The 19,151-nt window shown below is 39.7% G+C and overlaps 1 protein-coding gene across 12 annotated transcripts in view; it reads right to left on the reverse strand.

Annotated features, from left to right (window-relative positions):
- ppp6r3 (protein phosphatase 6, regulatory subunit 3) overlaps positions 1 to 19,151 on the reverse strand; it is a 70,368-nt gene continuing 51,217 nt past the window's right edge. For 4 of the 12 annotated variants that reach the window (XM_061773448.1, XM_061773440.1, XM_061773450.1 and 1 more), the window contains 8 exons: positions 14,772 to 14,902; positions 11,122 to 11,237; positions 7,190 to 7,271; positions 6,989 to 7,086; positions 6,718 to 6,913; positions 6,230 to 6,247; positions 2,466 to 2,540; positions 1 to 295 (listed from right to left, as the gene is read on the reverse strand). In XM_061773448.1, the coding sequence (XP_061629432.1) occupies positions 244 to 295; positions 2,466 to 2,540; positions 6,230 to 6,247; positions 6,718 to 6,913; positions 6,989 to 7,086; positions 7,190 to 7,271; positions 11,122 to 11,237; positions 14,772 to 14,902 (768 nt within the window). In that variant the 3' untranslated portion in view covers positions 1 to 243. Of the gene's footprint in view, positions 296 to 677; positions 1,853 to 2,465; positions 2,541 to 6,229; positions 6,248 to 6,717; positions 6,914 to 6,988; positions 7,087 to 7,189; positions 7,272 to 11,121; positions 11,238 to 14,771; positions 14,903 to 19,151 lie in introns of those variants that run through there. The other 8 variants (XM_061773441.1, XM_061773443.1, XM_061773444.1 and 5 more) reach the window with 8 other exon arrangements.

Raw genomic sequence — 19,151 nt, forward strand, 5'->3', positions numbered from 1 at the left:
TTACATTTTAGAAAATATTTTATTCATACAATCGTCTTCTCAACCATAGTGACATTCCTAAATAAATCTGTATGAGAAGATGTCAGTTGCAGATCAAAACGACACTACACCATTGGCATTCATCTGAGCTGATGGCAATGTTGCTGATTCTGTCAAAGAAAGTTGCATGGCCTTTGCAAATTCGTCAGGAGAATCTTCTCAATGGTGGATTATGCTGGTTTTAAAACTGAGAATACACAATCCTCATGCTGGTCCATTTACTGCTGGATCTGAGGACATGGCACTCTGGTCCAGTCTGGGTAGATGAGGGAAAAAAAGACACAAAAAAAAAAAACATATTTTAAAGGTCCCATATTTTGGCTATTTAAAACTCAGAGTTACTCGCTAACATGGACGCAGTATGAAAGTGTCAATTTCATTTAAAAAAAAAAAAAAACCTTGGTTTTGTCATACGAGTGTCCAGAAAAGGCCCCTCTGACAGCTACTTCTGTTTGACCCAGTTTTGTATCCGCTTTGTCCATATTTGGCTTGTGAGAGCACACGTTTGTTATGTTGACAGCACTGGCTCAGAAGCAAAGAGGTAGGCAGAGATCTTTGCTAGTGACGTAGATAAGCTCGAGAAATTCGAATGACCTGATTTCAGGCCTCTCGGCAGAAAAATGTCAGAAACTCAGGAATGTGTGGACGATTTTAATTCATAAATCACGTGTACTGACGCACCATAGAGCCAATATTACATCCCAAATACTAGAAAAAGTTCATTTGGTAAATAATGGCACCTTTAAAGGCGAGAGTAAGATCTTTAGTGATTCTAAAATAGGAAACTGTGAGAGTTCTATAAATATTATTAAGTCTTTAAAGAGAACCTAATGTTTCCAGAATGGTCCCTCAGGCATATCTGACTGGATCTACCGTGCTATAATATACTTACCCAATAAAGAGACTTGACTCTGATAACTGAGTGCATCATGGCACAGCCTGGTTCGATTCCAGCTTGCTTTTACTCTAACCCTCACACTCAAATTATGTAAGGTGGGTAGCAAATATGTAGGATAGGTTTAAAAAATAATTAAAAAAAATAAAAAAATCAGGAGAAAGGAAGAAAGCAAGGTAGGTTTGAACATTTTTTTAAATAATCATTTTAACACAAAGTACACTTTGTGTATGCACATTGGCTCACATTGAGTATTTTGTAGTATAATATACCATGGACAATATTGATTTTATATTGAAACATTTTCAAATAAATCTATTGGCGTGTCATTTATGTTATATGGGGTACTTGTTTGTTATATATTGAAGATGATTCATATTGGTACATGGAAATTCATCAAAATAGTAATACTATGCTAGTCATATTTGTACAATGACTGCACATTGAGAGGTATAGTATCAGATTATACAACAAACTAAGGTACAGTACCTTTCCCATCAGCGATAACTTTGTCCGGTATACAGCAGTACAGTAATCCCTCGTTTATCCAGGGGGTTACGTCACAGGAACCGCACACCCCAGATGTTAATTGACGAAGTAGCGAGCCATTTTTTTTATTTGAGTCTTTATGTAAATTGAAAAAAAAATCACTTATGCAATTCAATAATAGTTACTGGCACTTTAGTGAGGTGCAGGTGCTACGACGAACTGCAGTCAGGTCGAGACACCGATGAGGACGACGAGCATGCAGAGGAGCTTCCCTGAGATGGTTTCTGACAGTTTGTGCAGGAATTCTTTGGTTATTGCAAACCGATCGTTGCAGCAGCTGTGAGGTGGGATGGTTTTCCTCACTAGGGTCGCGGGCGTGCCGGAGCCTAACCCAGCTATCTTCGGGCGAGAGGCGGGGTACACCCTGAACTGGGCGCCAGCCAATCGCAGGGCACATACAAACAAACAACCATTCGCACTCACATTCAGTGATTAAGACAAAGGGATTGCCAACCAACTAACATATCATTTTGAAAGTAACATATTTTGATTGATTTAATGTGACCCTAATTTCTTTCTTTTTTTTTTCCGACAAAAACTGCCAAGTAAATGTTTTCGTCACAGTATTCTAATTTTTTGAATTCCCGATTTCATGGGTTTTATGAGCTGGAAGCCCAAATACTTGAAACTGTTTCAATTATGGGCCATGAATCTATAATTTATTGAAGTTTAACTTTTTGAATGGAATTATGGAAATAAATGAGGTTTGTATTTCTCCAAAGTAATAGAGGTCATTTGTCATTATGAAAGTCAGTGCTGTCACATAATCGAACAGCCATTAATAACTGTGACAGAGATGTACATGTGAGTAACTGCACTATACTGATCAATAAAATAAAATGTAAAAAAATCCACTGAATCCGCAATAAATTAACTGCGATTTTTGCGAGGGATTACTGTAAAACAAAACTGAGAACATTTGGTATCAATCAGTTTACTGACACAGTCAGGAACAAATGGAATGAAGTGCAATCTGACTTACTTGGCATCATCTATGCTTGACATTTCCTCTTGAGTGCCATTGGGGAATTCCAACGTGTACTTGCACTTCTCACTGCTTACAAGAGGAGAGACACAGTCATTGCAAAACCCAAAGTATGTTGCAACTCACATTAACAGATGTCAACACAATGCAAGATGCAGTCCATGTATTTACACAAAACCATGAAAAAATATATATATATTGGACAACAATTACACAATAAGTAAATCGTATTGATGATAAAAGATACATCTATTTTAATGTCTAGAGCCAATTAAAGAAACCCAGATTGAGGCCAAATTATGGTTATTAAGGATTTCCTGTACACTTATTTAGTTGCATTGTAAACCATAAATTATCACAAAGAGGGACGCTTGCCTCGAGGCTAACATTAGAGGAGCTGACATGACAAATTCAAACGACTGCATACGGGAACAATCTTAGAGAGACCCTTTTCTATTCCGCCATCCCAGTGCAGCAAGGTCCATAAAGGCACGGTTGGAAAAGTTTGATGTTGAAAAGGTTGATTATCTTGCCCATTAAACACCACCTTCATGGGAAATGTCGTCATAATCATTTGAGGTTTTTAATTATTGATTTGAACCATTCTTTTTCCAGGGTTGCAGATTATACTTTGGAACATAGGCAATGAGTTTAAAAACACGAAGTGCATTTCCTCGAACCTACGTAGGGTCAAATTTATACACACAGGCACAAATCTTTATTAACTGTACATTAACTGTTTTAGTAGCATCTTCACAGCTTACACACAAGTATGATTTTAACAATTGTAATAATACAGTGGGGCCTTATGACACAAGTTTCATTTGTTCTGTGACCACACTTGTAACACAAAAAAACTCTTATCTCAAACCGTCTTTCCATGCCATTGATCCATTCCAGCCAACGATTAGAAAGTTAGGATTCAACACATACGGGGCGCTTCTATTCCAAGTCGCGCAACATTGCAGGCTTTATGGTAGTGACGGACCATACCGACCAATCACATGCGTGTTCAGCCAATCAAATCTGAATGTCAGGCGGTAATCACGGACTGCGTGCGGCCCCAGACAGAGACGAGGAGAAATGTACCAGGGGAGAGAGAGAGAGAAAGAGACCTGGTGTGGAAGTTGAATTAAAGACTGAGAAAGATCAGACAATGACCGATAAAGAAAGAGAACATTTCCCCAAAAAATGCCGCTTAAAGGGGATTGGCCAGTCATTTTTGTTTGTACTTCTCAGTGGGAAGTTCCCACTGGGAGCACTTATTAAAAGTGCATTTATGTGAAACGCCATAATGAAACAATAGTTTTTTTTTTTTTGTTTGTTTTTTTTTTTTAAATACACAAACATGACCTCTAAAACGGTTCAGTTAAGATTTGTTGAACAAAAAATCTTTTGAGACTTTACTGTTGTGTCAAGAGGTCAAACAGAAAAGGGGAAATTTTAAAATACTTTTCTGAAGTTTGACCGTATAACCTCTTTTTATTGACTTGCTCTTATTTTGAAATGCAGCCCTACTGTTATTTTGTAATGCGAGAACATAACACAGTTGAGCTCACGTTTGATTACCAGGGCAACATTTGTAAGATGTGTACAATTAATTATTATCATCTAATATCTATATCAGAGGCATAAAAAAACATCCACGATACTATTTTTTTTATTGTGAAAGTTATGTGGAAAATGTATCGTTCCAAAAAACTATCGTGCTAAGCTATCGTGGCAGGCCGAAATACATATATTGAGAGCGCAGAGCAATTGATAACCAAAATATTGTACAGTATAAAAGATAGGGTAACTGTCATAAAAATCTGCAATATAGTGGGACCGCGAAGCAAGAACTGTGACATCGCGGAGGATTACTGTATATCTGTATTCCGTGATCAAAAGTTGCAGGGAATCATTGTTCCAGGGCTGGAACTCATTGCTTCCAGAACATGTGCATCCCAGGCGGGACTCACAGTCTCAAGTGTTATGATCAGCAGGGATTTAAATTACGAACATGACGTCACACTTTCATGTCAAAGTAAATTTTCATCGCACGTTAGACCATTTTATTCATGTTTTACGCGTCCTAAATATTATCCACACATTTCCGTGACTTTTCTAAACTTTATAGAAAACTTTAGTTTTCTATAACTTTTCAAGGTCCTGGAAAATGCATTTCAATTTCCATAACAATTCCAGGTTTGTTGTCTGTTGCTCAAAGGGTTATAACACGGCGACTATTGATGCTATTCTCTAGCCCATCTATGGCATTTTACATTGTGCGATAGAATTAAGGGACCACAAGGAAAAGTTGTGTAGTTCTTTTAAGTACATCATGTGTTTTATTTTTAGTTTGACTGTAAATTTTAATTGGGAGTAGCATTAAAAAGCTTGAAGACAGTTTTTTTTAATTTTTAAAAGAATTGTTTACTAAATTGCCCGTAGGTGTGCATGTGAGTGCGAATGGCTGTTTGTTTATATGTGCCCTGTGATTGGCTGGCAACCAGTTCTCGCCCGAAGATAGATGGGATAGGCTCCAGCATGCCCACGAACCTCGTGAGGATAAGCGGTACAGCAAATGGATGGATGGATGTTTACTATCTGCCTAACTGCTGCTTGTTGTATAGTGAGTTGAGTTCACTGTGACCATACGATGCTCAAACCTCAAATTTTAGCTCTCATTCACAAAGAAAGAAATCATCTGCATAACCTCTTGTATCTCAAATAACTCGTAAGTCGGGTCACTCATATCTCAGAGAACGACTGTACAATAAAAGCAAAAACTAGACAATTAGTCGACACATTCACTCACGGCTGCTCCTTGTCAAACTGAACAAACAAGTGGGATTATAATTAAATGCCCGACACTAGTCAGAGAAACTGAGAAATCCTGGGGCAGTGTTAACGCTAGAACTCCCAGGATTTTCAGATCCCCTCAGCCCTAGTTTGGCTACGTCAAATGATGATTTGGTTTAAGACTAACAACATGATCACTGATAATTAGCTGTCTTTCATTTGTAAATGTTGCACCCTGCCCAAATAATGGCCCACTGGAATGTGTTTCATTGTGAGGTATTCTCTGGACATAGTTTCTTCCCCCACTTTTTTAAATGACAATCTTTCATAGGAAAATGTAGAGGCACAAATCTGAGAAAACAGGATCACATTTGTTCCTATTTCTTCTTCTGTTTAGCAGGCAGGAAAGGGGAAAAACTGTGAAACTATTCCCCTGCTTTTTCCTCCTACTGTTTAGTAGGTGAACACAGAGGTGAGAAATGGTTTAAACTGCTCGACAGTACCAACATTTCAAATTTTTCATGACATTTCAAGAGCTCAAGTCTTCAACAACCAAGAAGATTCCAACGACTACCGATTACCATGACCTGGATAACTGAGAATCTACACAGACGACATCTAATAGTTTTCTTTGAACATGACACCGCCTCATTTATTTTTATTTTTTTAAGTTCACCAGTCCCTCCTGTAGAAAAGCAACCCCCAACAAACCAGCACTTTACTTAATGTTTCAGCTGGTGTTCTGAAGCGTCCCCCTTTTTGCTCCAAACATAACCATTATCATTATGACCAAAGAATTCATATGAAATGAATTTCTGAATATTTTATACAAACTTTCAAATTAAACCCAAATGAAAAACACTTCTGATCACATCACATGCAAAACAGATAATGAAAAAATATGAACAATATCAAAATATGGACAGAAATGTTTGAGGTTAATGGCTGCAGGCTGAAATTTGATTGGTGGTACATACCGATATGATTTCAACACTCTGACGAAGACCACACCGACAGTGCACAGCAAGGGAGAGAGGAAGGGAAGCTTACGTTGCAAGTGTCAATAGGTTTATAATAAAAATGTTAATTACTAAAATAGTGTGTAATGCGGGATGAACAAGGGCACAGTGAGAGAACGACCAAATATATAAGGATAGAGAAGTCACGAGAGACATTGCTAAACCTCTGTAAGAGGTAGCTGAAGTTGATATCATATAGGTTACGGTAAGTATAATTTTCATTAGATACAGTAAAAACAACTCTCAAAACATGTCTTGATTGCTTGTCATCCAATACATTACAATGATGAATTCTTTCCTTGGCTAATTTAATATCTCTAACAAGATAAGTGCAAAAAGAACAATCCCAACCATTAACCTTCACTGCACCATATTGCTGAAAAAAGATTTTGACTAGCAGGTCTACTAAAAAGCATGGGCTTTAACTCGTGTTATGTGTGGCTAACCTCTTGAAGACAGCTGTCTCCGTCTTTGCATCAACAGTGAGGCTGAAAGTCTCTTTTATGGAGCCATTAACGACTGTATCTGTAATACTGCGTTGCACATTGCAGGTAGTTTCATCCGCCATTTTAGATCTTGCACAACTCTTAGAAGTGACAGAGGAGGAAGAAGAAATACCAGGACTCAACCAGCCATGACTTTCTATTTAAAAAAAAAAGAGATAGCAAAGGTTGTCAATAGGACTGCGTTAGAATGATTTCAATCCATTGATCTCACCCTCTGAATATAATGGTCCAATGACGCCCAGCGGATCCAGCTTCTCTATGTTGGTTTCCATAGCAACGGGAGAGTTGCACATTAGTGGGTCATTGGGGCTAAATGAGAATGTTTTTAATCAGAAGCACCCATTTAATATGCAAAGCTTTGTGACGGGGAACAAATGGTTCCAGACAGAAAAAAATGATCAATATTACTTACCTGGTGGGGGAGAAGTTGGAGAAATCGGCCCAGCCTGTCTCCGAGTTGGAATTTGGAGCACAATAGCTGCTCCATGCTGTGTCTATGGGAGAAAAGGAGAGAGAGAAAAGCACACAAAAACAGCCGGCTTAATGAGGCTGTTGGGTGGTGGAATACAAGAGTCCATGAAAATTGACAGTGGCTGTCTACATTGGGTTGAAATTAATAATATTACAGTTTATTTGACAAGAGACTGCATCTACCGTATTTTGAAAGCTGTTGAAAAGTGGACAAGGTTCACTGATCGTTTTCGATCGGGTGGACTTTTCTTCTCAAGAAACTGAGACAATGCGGTATATGAACTGGGCCGGGTTCCTTGGTTTGTGATGGTCTATGATGTTGACGAGGGGTGGGCAATCAATTTTCCAAAGGGGCCACGTAATGGTTGTCAAAGGCCACACCGACACGCTAACCTCAAATCCATCCAATCACTGTGATCAATTTTCATTCAATGCACACATGGGCATAGTACAGCCGGCGGGCCACATCCAGCCCGTCCACGGTCTCTTACCGGCCCTCGCAGCCTTTATGAAGTCAAAATAAAATGATGTGCACAGTCCAGGGATTTTCTCTGGTAATGAATTCCAGTCCAGTCCAAACTAAGAACGACTAATATGTGTTAGTGATTTGTACAGTTGTACGTCCTATATGAGGGACGAGACAACGCACGGCCCAATTTGTTAACCCACTTTAAAAAAAAATCATGGACATGGTAGAGATGTTTTTAGTGAATATTTATTAAATAGTGATGTAAAATTAACGTGTAATAGTGATGGAACAAAGTGTAAATAAGTCATTTTAATGTGGCTAACATTGAAATTTTTATTTCCCAATTATAAAAACATATACCGTAGCTACACAAGTAGCAGCTTATTAAAACAATACAATTTATTGCTTTAAAAAACACATTCAATTTATATTTAACATAACTGAGGTATGTTGGTGCGGCCCTCTACAACTGTTTCAGTTTCTCACATGACCTCTTTGAAAAATGTCTTGCATGGGTAAATTTGATTGTTTTCATAAAAAGCTATGTTTCTTGATATGGTATTGTTATCATTAATATATAAAAATGTAAAAAAAAAAAAAAACAGACAGTCATTGAAATGACATACATACATACACATGACCATAATTAGAGCTGGGAGACATGGAAAAACATCTTTCACGATATGGGTCATTTTATATCACGATAACAATATACCATGATATAGTACATTTTCAACTATTCTCTGAAAAAATAAACAACAGTATGACTGCTTACTTTTTCTCACTTTATTTCAAAGTGACAAACAGACCTGTCACAAATAAGAAATGTATCCAGTAGTGAATAATAATCATAATAATAATCGAATAATCAAGTATTTGGATGAAATATATTTTTACTGGTTTAAAGAGCAATTTTGAATACACGAGAAAATATATTTCTCTTAAAAATGAACAACCAATTGGTTTCCTTCCTTAGCTAATCAACTGTTATTTTCTTAAAGTCACATTGTGCATACGCAGCAAACTAATTTGTTTACATTTGTGTTTGTCTACATTTGCAGTGAGGCAATTCCAAACACAATTAAAAAAATTTAATATAGAGAGATTTTAGTTTAAGTTTGGCATTTCATGAGTATAAAAAAAAGCATTAATTTAAAAAAAAAAAAAAAAAAAGGCACAAAGGCACCATTATGTTGCACAACTTCACTGTAGCAACTAGCCTTTTAGCATGCGACATCAAATAATCTCTTGGCTGTTTGTTTATGAACTTAGACCAGCTGACTAGGAATAAGACAAATACTCAACACTCCTAGAAGCTTTGGAAGTCTTCAAACTAAAATGAAGATATCTACATTGGAGCACGTCAGGCACCAGTGGTCCTAATATTTTGTTCTTTACTACACAGCGTTGTCCTTAAACCCTGTATAACTTTAACTAGCATCCGTTTCTCCAAGCTAACAGCTAATGTTGAGTGAGTCAAGCGCATGAAAACAAGCGCACATTTAAAATAAATTGAAATAAATGTGTATATATATATACACATAAATATCATCCCCTCTGTGTCTCTAATGCGATTATTAAAGTTTTTTGTTTAATAATAATATATTAAACTTATATCGCACTTCTCAAGACACTCAAAGACGCTTTATACCAATCAGATGACAGTAAGGTGGGTGAGCAGGAAGCACGGGTGTCAACGACGCTGCCCACCGCGGTGGTTTGCAGACATGTCTTGCCGCCGGCGGGAGCCTGTGTGGATGTAGAGGGGACGGGGCAGCACGTGCGGTTGGCGAGTTCGCCACACGGTTGTTCACGAGTTGTGACCAAAGCCAGGTGTTCAAGAGCTTGCTGAGAGAGAGATAGGTAGGTGATAAGTTAGCTTAAGTTTTTTTTTTGGTTTTTTTAGAGCAATCGGGGGAGAAGAACCTTGGTGAGAGAGGTAAAGAATAACCCAAAGATCACTGTGGCTGAGCTCCAGAGATTCAGTCGGGACATGGGAGAAAGTTCTAGAAAGTCAACCATCACTGCAGCCCTCAACCAGGTGGGGCTTTACGGCAGAGTGGCCCGACGGAAGCTTCTCCTCAGTGCAAGACACATGAAAGCCCGCATGGAGTTTGCTAAAAAAACAAAAACACCTGAAGTACTCCAAGATGGTGAGAGATAGGATTCTCTGGTCTGATGAGACCAAGATAGAACTTTTTGGCTTCAATTCTAAGCAGTATGTGTGGAGAAAACCAGGCACTGCTTATCACCTGTCCAATACAGTCCCAACAGTGAAGCTTGGTGGTGGGAGCAACATGCTGTGGGGGTGTTTTTCAGCTGCAGGGACAGGACGACCGGTTGCATTCGAAGGAAAGATGAATGCGGCCAAGTACAGGGATATCCTGGACCAAAACCTTCTCCAGAGTGCTCAGGACCTCAGACTGGACCGAAGGTTCACCTTCCAACAAGACAATGACCCTAAGCACACAGCTAAAATAACGAAGGAGTGGCTTCAGAACAACTCCGTGACTATTCTTGAATGGCCCAGCCAGAGCCCTGACTTAAACCCAATCGAGCATCTCTGGAGAGACCTTAAAATGGCTCTCCACCAACGTTCCCCATCCAACCTGACAGAACTGGAGAGGACCTGCAAGGAGGAATGGCGGAGGATCCCCAAATCCAGGTGTGAAAAACTTCACTACATCATTCCCAAAAAGACTCATGGCTGTATTAGCTCAAAAGGGTGCTTCTACTAAATACTGAGCAAAGGGTCTGAATACTTATGGCTGTGTGATATTTCAGTCTTTTTCAATAAATCTGCAAAAGTTTCAACAATTCTCTCAAGTCCTCTAACCAACTTTGCCACGTTTCACAACCTTCTCTTAAGACATGCTCGTACCAAACACAATAATTTTTTTCCCCCCAGCTACAGTACATGACTCAAAATGTAGCCACTTGCAGATCACATGATAATACACTGGCCATATTTATTACAGTGCTTAACTATTGAGCAAAACTATCCCCTAAATAATATGACAAGCACCCTCAATGAAGTCATGTTATAGTGACGCACATACTGTAGTCGCCACCATCGTAACAAACTGGCCACAAATTCAACGGTAGTCATATTAATGAACAGAAACCTTAGCCCTCTACAGGGCTGACGTTTCATTATGTTAGAAAGATACATTAACATTAATTAACTTTGGAAAAAAATGGAAACAAATTTAACTGTGCGGTGTTGTGTGTAGAATTTGAGGATGGGGGAATTCAATTTCATCAATTTTAGAACAAAATGTGAAAAAGTGAAGTGCTGTGAATATTTTGCAGATGCACTGCATATCTTTTCCAAAAAAAAAAAATGTATATTTATCTGAAACGATACCAATTGCAAAAAAGTACAAGAGATGAAGTTCACCAACCTGTTTCAACTTCCATAATGTCTTCAGTGCTGGGATTCGACGCTTCAAATGTATCTTTCTTGGAATCCTCTTCCTCCGAGTCAGTGCTGTCCTCGCTGTCTGTGCTCCCTGCACTCCTAAGGTGTAAACGCATATTAGAGCAGTCAGGATGGTTACAGATTCCTGCGCAGACGTTAACACTGCAAAAATGTCACCTCACAAAAACAAACTGAAAGATGCTGCAGTGAAAGCCTTGAAACACATAAAAGAAGAATGCAAAGGTTTGCTGATGTCAATGGCTCACAGGTTTGATACAGTTAATGCAAGCAAAGGATTTGCAACTAAATATTATGGGCTCTATTATCCTGACTAGTGCAAATCCGGCACAGTGCGTGGCATAACTCTATGAGAGGGCAGGTTACATCGGCTTGTTGTAATCTCGCAGATGCACGCAGCTGGCGGATTTAACAAAAGGGGCTGTCTGCGCCGGTGGCAATTAACACAGTCGACTTTATTTGCTACTGATCAAAGTGGCTTAATTCATTAATCAAGTCCATCTGATGAGCTCATTTCTAATTTTATCCAATCTGATCACTCAACATCTTCATTTGCTCTGCTTCCTGTTGTCTCTTCAGTGCCACTGTCTCTAATCGTGGCTAGCCTCACCACTGTTTTATAAACTTTGCCCTTCATTCTAGCAGAGACTCTTCTGTCACATAACACACCTGACACCTTCCTCCACCCGTTCCAACCTGCTTGGACCCGTTTTTTCACTTCCTGACCACACTCACCATTGCTCTGGACGGTTGACCCCAAGTATTTAAAGTCCTCCACCCTCGCTAACTCTTCCCCCTCCATCTGTCCCATTCATGCACATATTTTCTCTTACGCCGGCTAATCTTCATTCCTCTCCTTTCCAGTGCATGCCTCCACCTTTCTAAACGTTCTTCCAGCTGCTCCCTGGTTTCACTGCAGATCACGTCATCATCTGCGAACATCATGGTCCATGGGGATTCCAGTCTTACTTCATCTGTCAGCCTATCCATCACTACTGCAAACAGTTAGGGGCTTGGAGCTGATTTCTGTTGCAGTCCCACCTCCACCGCAAACTCCTCTGTCACACCTACCACTGTTCTGCTGCCCTCATATATCTCCTGTACTATTATAACATAATTCTCTGCCACGCCAGACTTCCACATCCAGTACCACAGTTCCTCTCTGGGTACCCTGTCCTAGGCTTTATCGAGATCTACAAAGACACAATGTAGCTCCTTCTGACCTTCTCTGTACTTCTCCATTAACACCCTCAAGGCAAATAATGGAACTGTGGAACTCTTCGGAGGCATGAAACCATACTGTTGCTCGCAAATACTCACTTCTGTCCTGAGACTAGCCTCCGCTACTCGTTCCCATAACTTCATAGAGGAATAAATCTGATGAGCCACACTATCGTTCCCACAGCTCTGCACATCACCCTTGTTTTTAAAAACGAGCACCAGTACATTTTTCCTCCATTCCTCAGGCATCTTCTCACCCGCTAGAATTCTGTTGAACAAGCTGGTCAAAAACTCCACAGCCACCTCTCCTTGATGCTTCCATACCTCCACAGATGTCATCAGGACCAACTGCCTTTCCATTTTTCGTCCTCTTTAGTGCCTTTCTACCTTCCCTTACTAATCATTGCTACTTCCTGGTCCACCACACACCACTCCTCAAAATATTCTTTCCATTTATCCAGCTCACTACTGGCACCAGGCAACACATTTACATCTCTATCCTTAATGCCCCTAACCTGCTGCACATCCTTGCCATCTTTATCCCTCTGTCTGGCCAACCTGTATAGATCTTTTTCTCCTTCTTTAGTATCCAATCTGGCATACAGTACATGTCATCATATGCCTCTTGTTTGGCCTTTGCCACCTCTATCTTTGCCCATCTTATCTCCATGTATTCTTGTCTCCTCTCCTCGGTCCTCTCAGTGTCCCACTTCTTCTTAGCTAACCTCTTTCCTTGTATGATTTCCTGTAAGGTAAAGGTTCAACCACTCAGTCTCCTTCTCCCCTTTCCTACCACACCAAGAACTCTCCTGCCTGTCTCTCTGATCATCTTGGCTGTAGTCGTCCTGTCTTCTGGAAGCTCCTACTGCCCACCGAGCACCTGTGTCCTTCTTCTTGAAAAGCTCCACAACACTTCCTTTTTCAGCTTCCACCACATGGTTATCAGCTCTGCCTTTGTCTTCTTAATCCCCCCACACACCTGTCATCCTACCCACCCAAATTCTATGTTGTCTAGCTATACCGCCGCTCTTGTAGTCACCCCATGTCCCTGCCTCTTCTGGAAGAAAGTGTTCACTCCAGCCATTTCCAACCATTTTTCAAAGTTTACCACCATCTGTCCCTCCAACTTCCATTCCTGGAGGCCAAACTTATCTTCTTCATCACCCGTTTCTTTCACCAACATGTCCATTACAATCTCACCATCATAATCAATCAATAATCAATAATCTCAACCATATACCCTCTCTCTGTCTGGAATGCTCAGAAGTACATTGTCTGGCTCCTTCCAGAATTTCTCTTTCACCTCTAGCTCACATCCTACCTGTGGGGCGTAGCCATTAATTACATTATACATAACACCCTCAATTTCACGTTTCAGCCTCATCACTTGATCTGACACTTTTCACCTCCAAGACATTCTTAAATAACATTTCCTTTGAAATAACCCGTACTCCATTTCACCATCACCATCACCATCGGAAAATAATTTGAACCCTGCCCCTAAGCTAAGGAATATTGTAATATTCGAGTATCCTACTGTAAATTCTATCGAACAATCCAGTATTTGGATAAACTATATTTTTGCTTGGTTAAAGAGAAATGATGAATACAAAAGAGAAAATAAGACCTTCACTTAACATACGCCCAATTGGTTTATTTTTTTATACAATCAACCGTTTTTTATTTCTTAAATTCACATTGTCCATAAACGATAAGGCATTCATTTAAAAAAAAGCATTCACAGCCTTTGTGCATTTTTACCCTAAATTCCTTGCAATTGTACGTTGAGGAACATTGTCCTTAAACTGTTGGGACTATTTTCTCACGCACTTGTTCACAAAGAGATGAACCTCGCCCCATCTTTGCTTGTGAATGACTGAGCAATTAAGGGAAGCTCCTTTTATACCCAATCATGGCACACACCTGTTCACAATGAGCCTGTTCACCTGTGGGATGTTCCAAACAGGTGTTTGATGAGCATTCCTCAACTTTCTCTGTGTTTTTTGCCACCTGGCCCAGCTTTTTTGGAACGTGTTGCAACTATAAAATTCTAAGTTAATGATTATTTGCTAAAAACAATAAAGTTTATCAGTTTGAACATTAAATATCTTGTCTTTGTAGTGTATTCAATTAGATAGAGGTTGAACATGATTTGCAAATCATTGTGTTCTGTTTGTATTTACGTTTAACACAAGGTCCCAACTTTATTGTCTGATTACTCTCCCGGGGAAAGTAACGCGTTACTCAAGATGGGAGAATTTTGGAGTAACGCGTTACAAAGTAACAAACGCGTTACAAGCAATCACTGGTGATCGGTTATGTGACAATAACACAAAACAGCATTGGATTTGCAGCAGCTGTTCCCATGTCAAAATCCATGCATATTTATCTGACCTGGGGCGCCTCTGTGCCTCTGGTGCAAAGGTGACATCTTTTTCATCCCAGATATCCTCATCATCTGAACCAGCATCCTCAAACTGCTGGATTTTCTCCCTACAGCGTGCTTCAAACATTGCTACTTTCACCTGGGGAAATACACATAGGGATCATATAGTGAGAGAAACATTTTACACCAATCGTGTGTGTACTAACAAGCTGAATGACATACAACTCTAAAACCTGCTAGCAGAGCTATCTAAAAGGTGATCAATACAGTTACATATATCCTTTTTTTTAAATATATATATTTTAAGAATTTGCAGTCTCTTTATTTAAAAAAAATAAAACTAACATCACTCCAACCACTCTGGGTGCCACTGAAGTTGAGGAATTGTTTGCAAACAGTATAGTTAATTTAATGTTTTTCTGACTATTTTAATTTTAATATCCTCAACAATAATGAAGTATATTCATCCGTCCATCCAAAACAGTAATCAAATATTCTTTTTGTTTATTTTAAATACAAATAAATGTTAATTTTTTTGCTTTGTTTTTACATGAATATGCACTTTTTTTTAATAGAATGGAGGAAATAATTATTTTAACCCTCGCTGATTTTGTAAGTTCACCCACTGACAAAGACATGACCAGTCATAATTTTAATGGTAGGTTATTGTTAACAGTGAGAGACAGAATATCAAAAAGAAAATGCAGAAAATCACCCAAAAAAAGATAAACATGTATTGACATTTCATTGACAAATAACTATTTGATCCCCTCCCAACAATAAAGAATTCTGGCCCGCAGACTCGTCCTCACACTTTAAGAAAGTACTCCTAAGCTAAACTCGTTAGCTGTATGAAAGACACCTATCTCAACTTGTCATCTGTATAAAAACACCTGTCCACAGAATCAATCAATCAGACACCAACCTCTCCATCATGCGCAAGACCAAAAAAGGACATTTAAGTACATCAGGGACAAGATTGTAACAAGGCTGAAATGGGCTACAAGTCCATTGGAAAGAGGCTGGGTGAGAAGGAGACAACTGTTGGTGCAATCATTACAAAATGGAATAAACAAAATGACTGTCAATCTCCCTTGGCTCCTCGCAACATTTCACCTGGTGGGGTATCAGTTCTAATGAGAAAGGTTAGGCATCAGCCTTGAACTACATGGGACGAGATTGTTAATGATCTCAAGGCAGCTGGGACCACAGTCGCCAAGAAAAACATTGGTAACATACAACCCCGTAGTGGAATAAAATCAAAATAAAAATGCCTGTAAGGTCCCCCTGCTCAAGGAGGCACAGGTACAGGCCCGTTTGAAGTTTGCCAATGATTGGGAGAAGGTATGACCAAAATCAAGCTGTTTGGAATCGCCGTGTTTGGAGGAAGAGGAATTCAGACTACGACCCTAAGAACACCTTCCCCACCGTCAAGCATGGAGGTGGAAGGAGGATGCTTTGGGGTGTTTCTCTGTAAAGGGGACAGGTCAACTTCACCGCATCGAGGGAAATATTGATGGAGCCTTGTACCGTGAAATCCTGGGTGACAACCTCCTTCTCTCAGGCCGAAAACTTCAAATGGGTCGTGGATGGGGCTTCCAGCACCGACGATGGTTGAAGAAAAAGCACATTAAGGTCATGGAGTGGCCTAGCCAGTCTCCAGACCTACATCACATTGAAAATCTGTGGAGGGAGCTGAAGCTTCGAGTTGCTAAGGCACAGCCTCAAGCCTAAAGGATTTAGAGAGGATCTGCAAAGATGAGTGGTCCAAAATTCCTCCCGAGATGTGCGCAAACCTGATGATCAACTACAAGAAACGTCTGACCTTTGCACTGGCCAACAAGGGGTTCTTCATCAAGTCCCAAGTAATTTTTTGATAGGGTGTCAAATACTCATTTCTCTCAATGAATTGCAAAATAATTGATCTTGAATGTGATTTTCTACATTTTCTTTTTGATATTATATCACTCCCTGTTAAAATATCCCTACCATTAAAATTATAGACTGTTCGTGTCTTTGTCAGTGGGTACACTTACAAACTCAGTGAGGGAATCAAATAATTATTTCCTCCACTGTATTATTGAACTACCACATGACAGAAACGAGGACCATAGAGGATAAATGTACTTGGTGAAGTGGATCATTTCAAAATTTCTGTCAACTTACAAGAGCAATTCATTCATACAGTTGAGTCCAGTAGAATTCGGACAGAGACTGATATTTTATGACTTTGCCACCACCACAATGGATTCGAAATGAAACAACCATGATGTGAATGAAATGTAGACTTTACTATAGGGTTGGGTATTGTTGAGAACCTCACAATTCAAATCCAAATTGACCTTCAAGGTCAGATTTAAAAGTTGAAGGCACTGGCTTCATGCCACCTCTGCTTGATTGGTCACCGTTTTGTTGTTGTTTGGTCAAATGCAGTTCCATAGAACATGAATTACACGTAAAGCACCCCAGCCACTGGCCAGGAGGTGGACCGATTCATGTGATTCGCTAAATCGGTATTGAATTAGGAGAGGGAATAGAAGTATTGTGATGCCATATATCCCCCCCACCCCAATTTACAATTTTCGTCTGACAGCCAATTTATTAATTACAGACATTTTTAAGGGCTATTTGGTAAATTGACTCACAAAGGGTTAATACAAGCCAGGTGCAGCCCATTCCCAAGTGTTGATTAAAGACAAATGAAGCAGGTTAAAGCGGCACCGTGGACGAATGGTTAGCACATCTGTCTAAGCAGGAGTGTGGAACTCATTTTAGTTTGCAGGCCACATTCACCCCAACCTGACCTCAAGTGGGCCGGACCAGTATATTCATGGCCTAATAAGCTAAATAACAATGTTAGGATATGCCTCCTTCAGGCACATGTCTTAGATACAACCCCAATTCCCAGGAAGTTGGGACGTTGTGTTAAACATCAATAAAAACAGAATATAATGATTGCAACACGTTCCAAAAAAGCTGGGACAGGGTCATGTTTACCACTGTGTTACATCACCTTTTCTTTTAACAACATTCAATAAACGTTTGGGAACTGAGGACACTAATTGTTTAAGCTTTGTAGGTGGAATTCTTTCTCATTCTTTCTCATTTCAAGGGGAGACAAGTCTGAACTGCAGGCAGTCTCTTTTACTACGAAGCCACACTGTTGTATACATGTAGAATGTGGTTTGGCATTGTCTTGCTGAAATAAGTAGGGGCGTCCATGAAAAAGAGGTTGCTTGGATGGCAGCATATGTTTCTCCAAAACCTGTATGTACCTTTCAGCATTAATGGTGCCTTCACAGATGTGTAAGTTACCCATGCCATTGGCTCCAACACAGCCCCATACCATCACAGATGCTGGCTTTTGAACTTTGCATCCATAACAGTCCGGATAGTTCTTTTCCTCTTTGGCCCAGAGGACACGACGTCCACAATTTCCAAAAAACAATTTGAAATGTGGACTCGTCGGAACACAGAATACTTTTCCACTTTGCATCAGTCCATCTTAGATGAGCTCGGGCCCAGAGAAGCTGGCGGCGTTTCTGGAATTTCTGATAAATGGCTTTTGCTTTGCATAGTAGAGTTTCAAGTTGCACTTACTTTTACTGACATTTGTTTTCTGAAGTGTTCCTGAGCCCATGTGGTGATATTCATTACACATTGATGTCGGTTTTTGATGCAGTGCCGCCTGAGGGATCGAAGGTCACGGGCATTCAATGTTGGTTTTCGGCCTTGCCATTTACATGCAGTGATTTCTCCAGATTCTCTGAACCCTTTGATGATATTATGGACCGTAGATGATGAAATCCCTAAATTCCTTGCGATTGTACGTTGAGGAACATTGTTCTTAAACTGTTCGACTATTTTCTCATGCACTTGTTCACAAAGAGGTGAACCTCGCCCCATCTTTGCTTGTGAATGACTGAGCAATTCAAACAGGTGTTTGATGAGCATTCCTCAACTTTCTCAGTCTTTTTTGCCACCTGTCCCAGCTTTTTTGGAACGTGTTGCAGCCATAAAATTCTAAGTTAATGATTATTTGCTAAAAAAAAAAAAAAGTCTATCAGTTTGAACATTAAATATCTTTTTTGTAGTGTATTCAATTAAATATAGGTTGAACATGATTTGCAAATCATTGTATTCGGTTTTTATTTGTTTAACACAACATCTCAACTTCATTGGAATTGGGTTTGTAGTAGGTTGAGGCCTGAGTCTTCGAGTGTATACTACTGTAAACTTCCCAATGCTACAGCCTTGAATTTCTCTATCAATGCACCCTCAGCTTGGTCAAACAAGAAAGAAAAAAAACAGTTAAGACCGCTGAGTTGCACTTAGGAGAAGTGCTGAGGCATTGTTAGCCTGCGAGGGTGTAGACCAAGACAGGATAA

Source organism: Phyllopteryx taeniolatus, chromosome 5, assembly GCF_024500385.1.
Source record: "Phyllopteryx taeniolatus isolate TA_2022b chromosome 5, UOR_Ptae_1.2, whole genome shotgun sequence".
NCBI classification, from domain to species: Eukaryota; Metazoa; Chordata; class Actinopteri; order Syngnathiformes; family Syngnathidae; genus Phyllopteryx; species Phyllopteryx taeniolatus.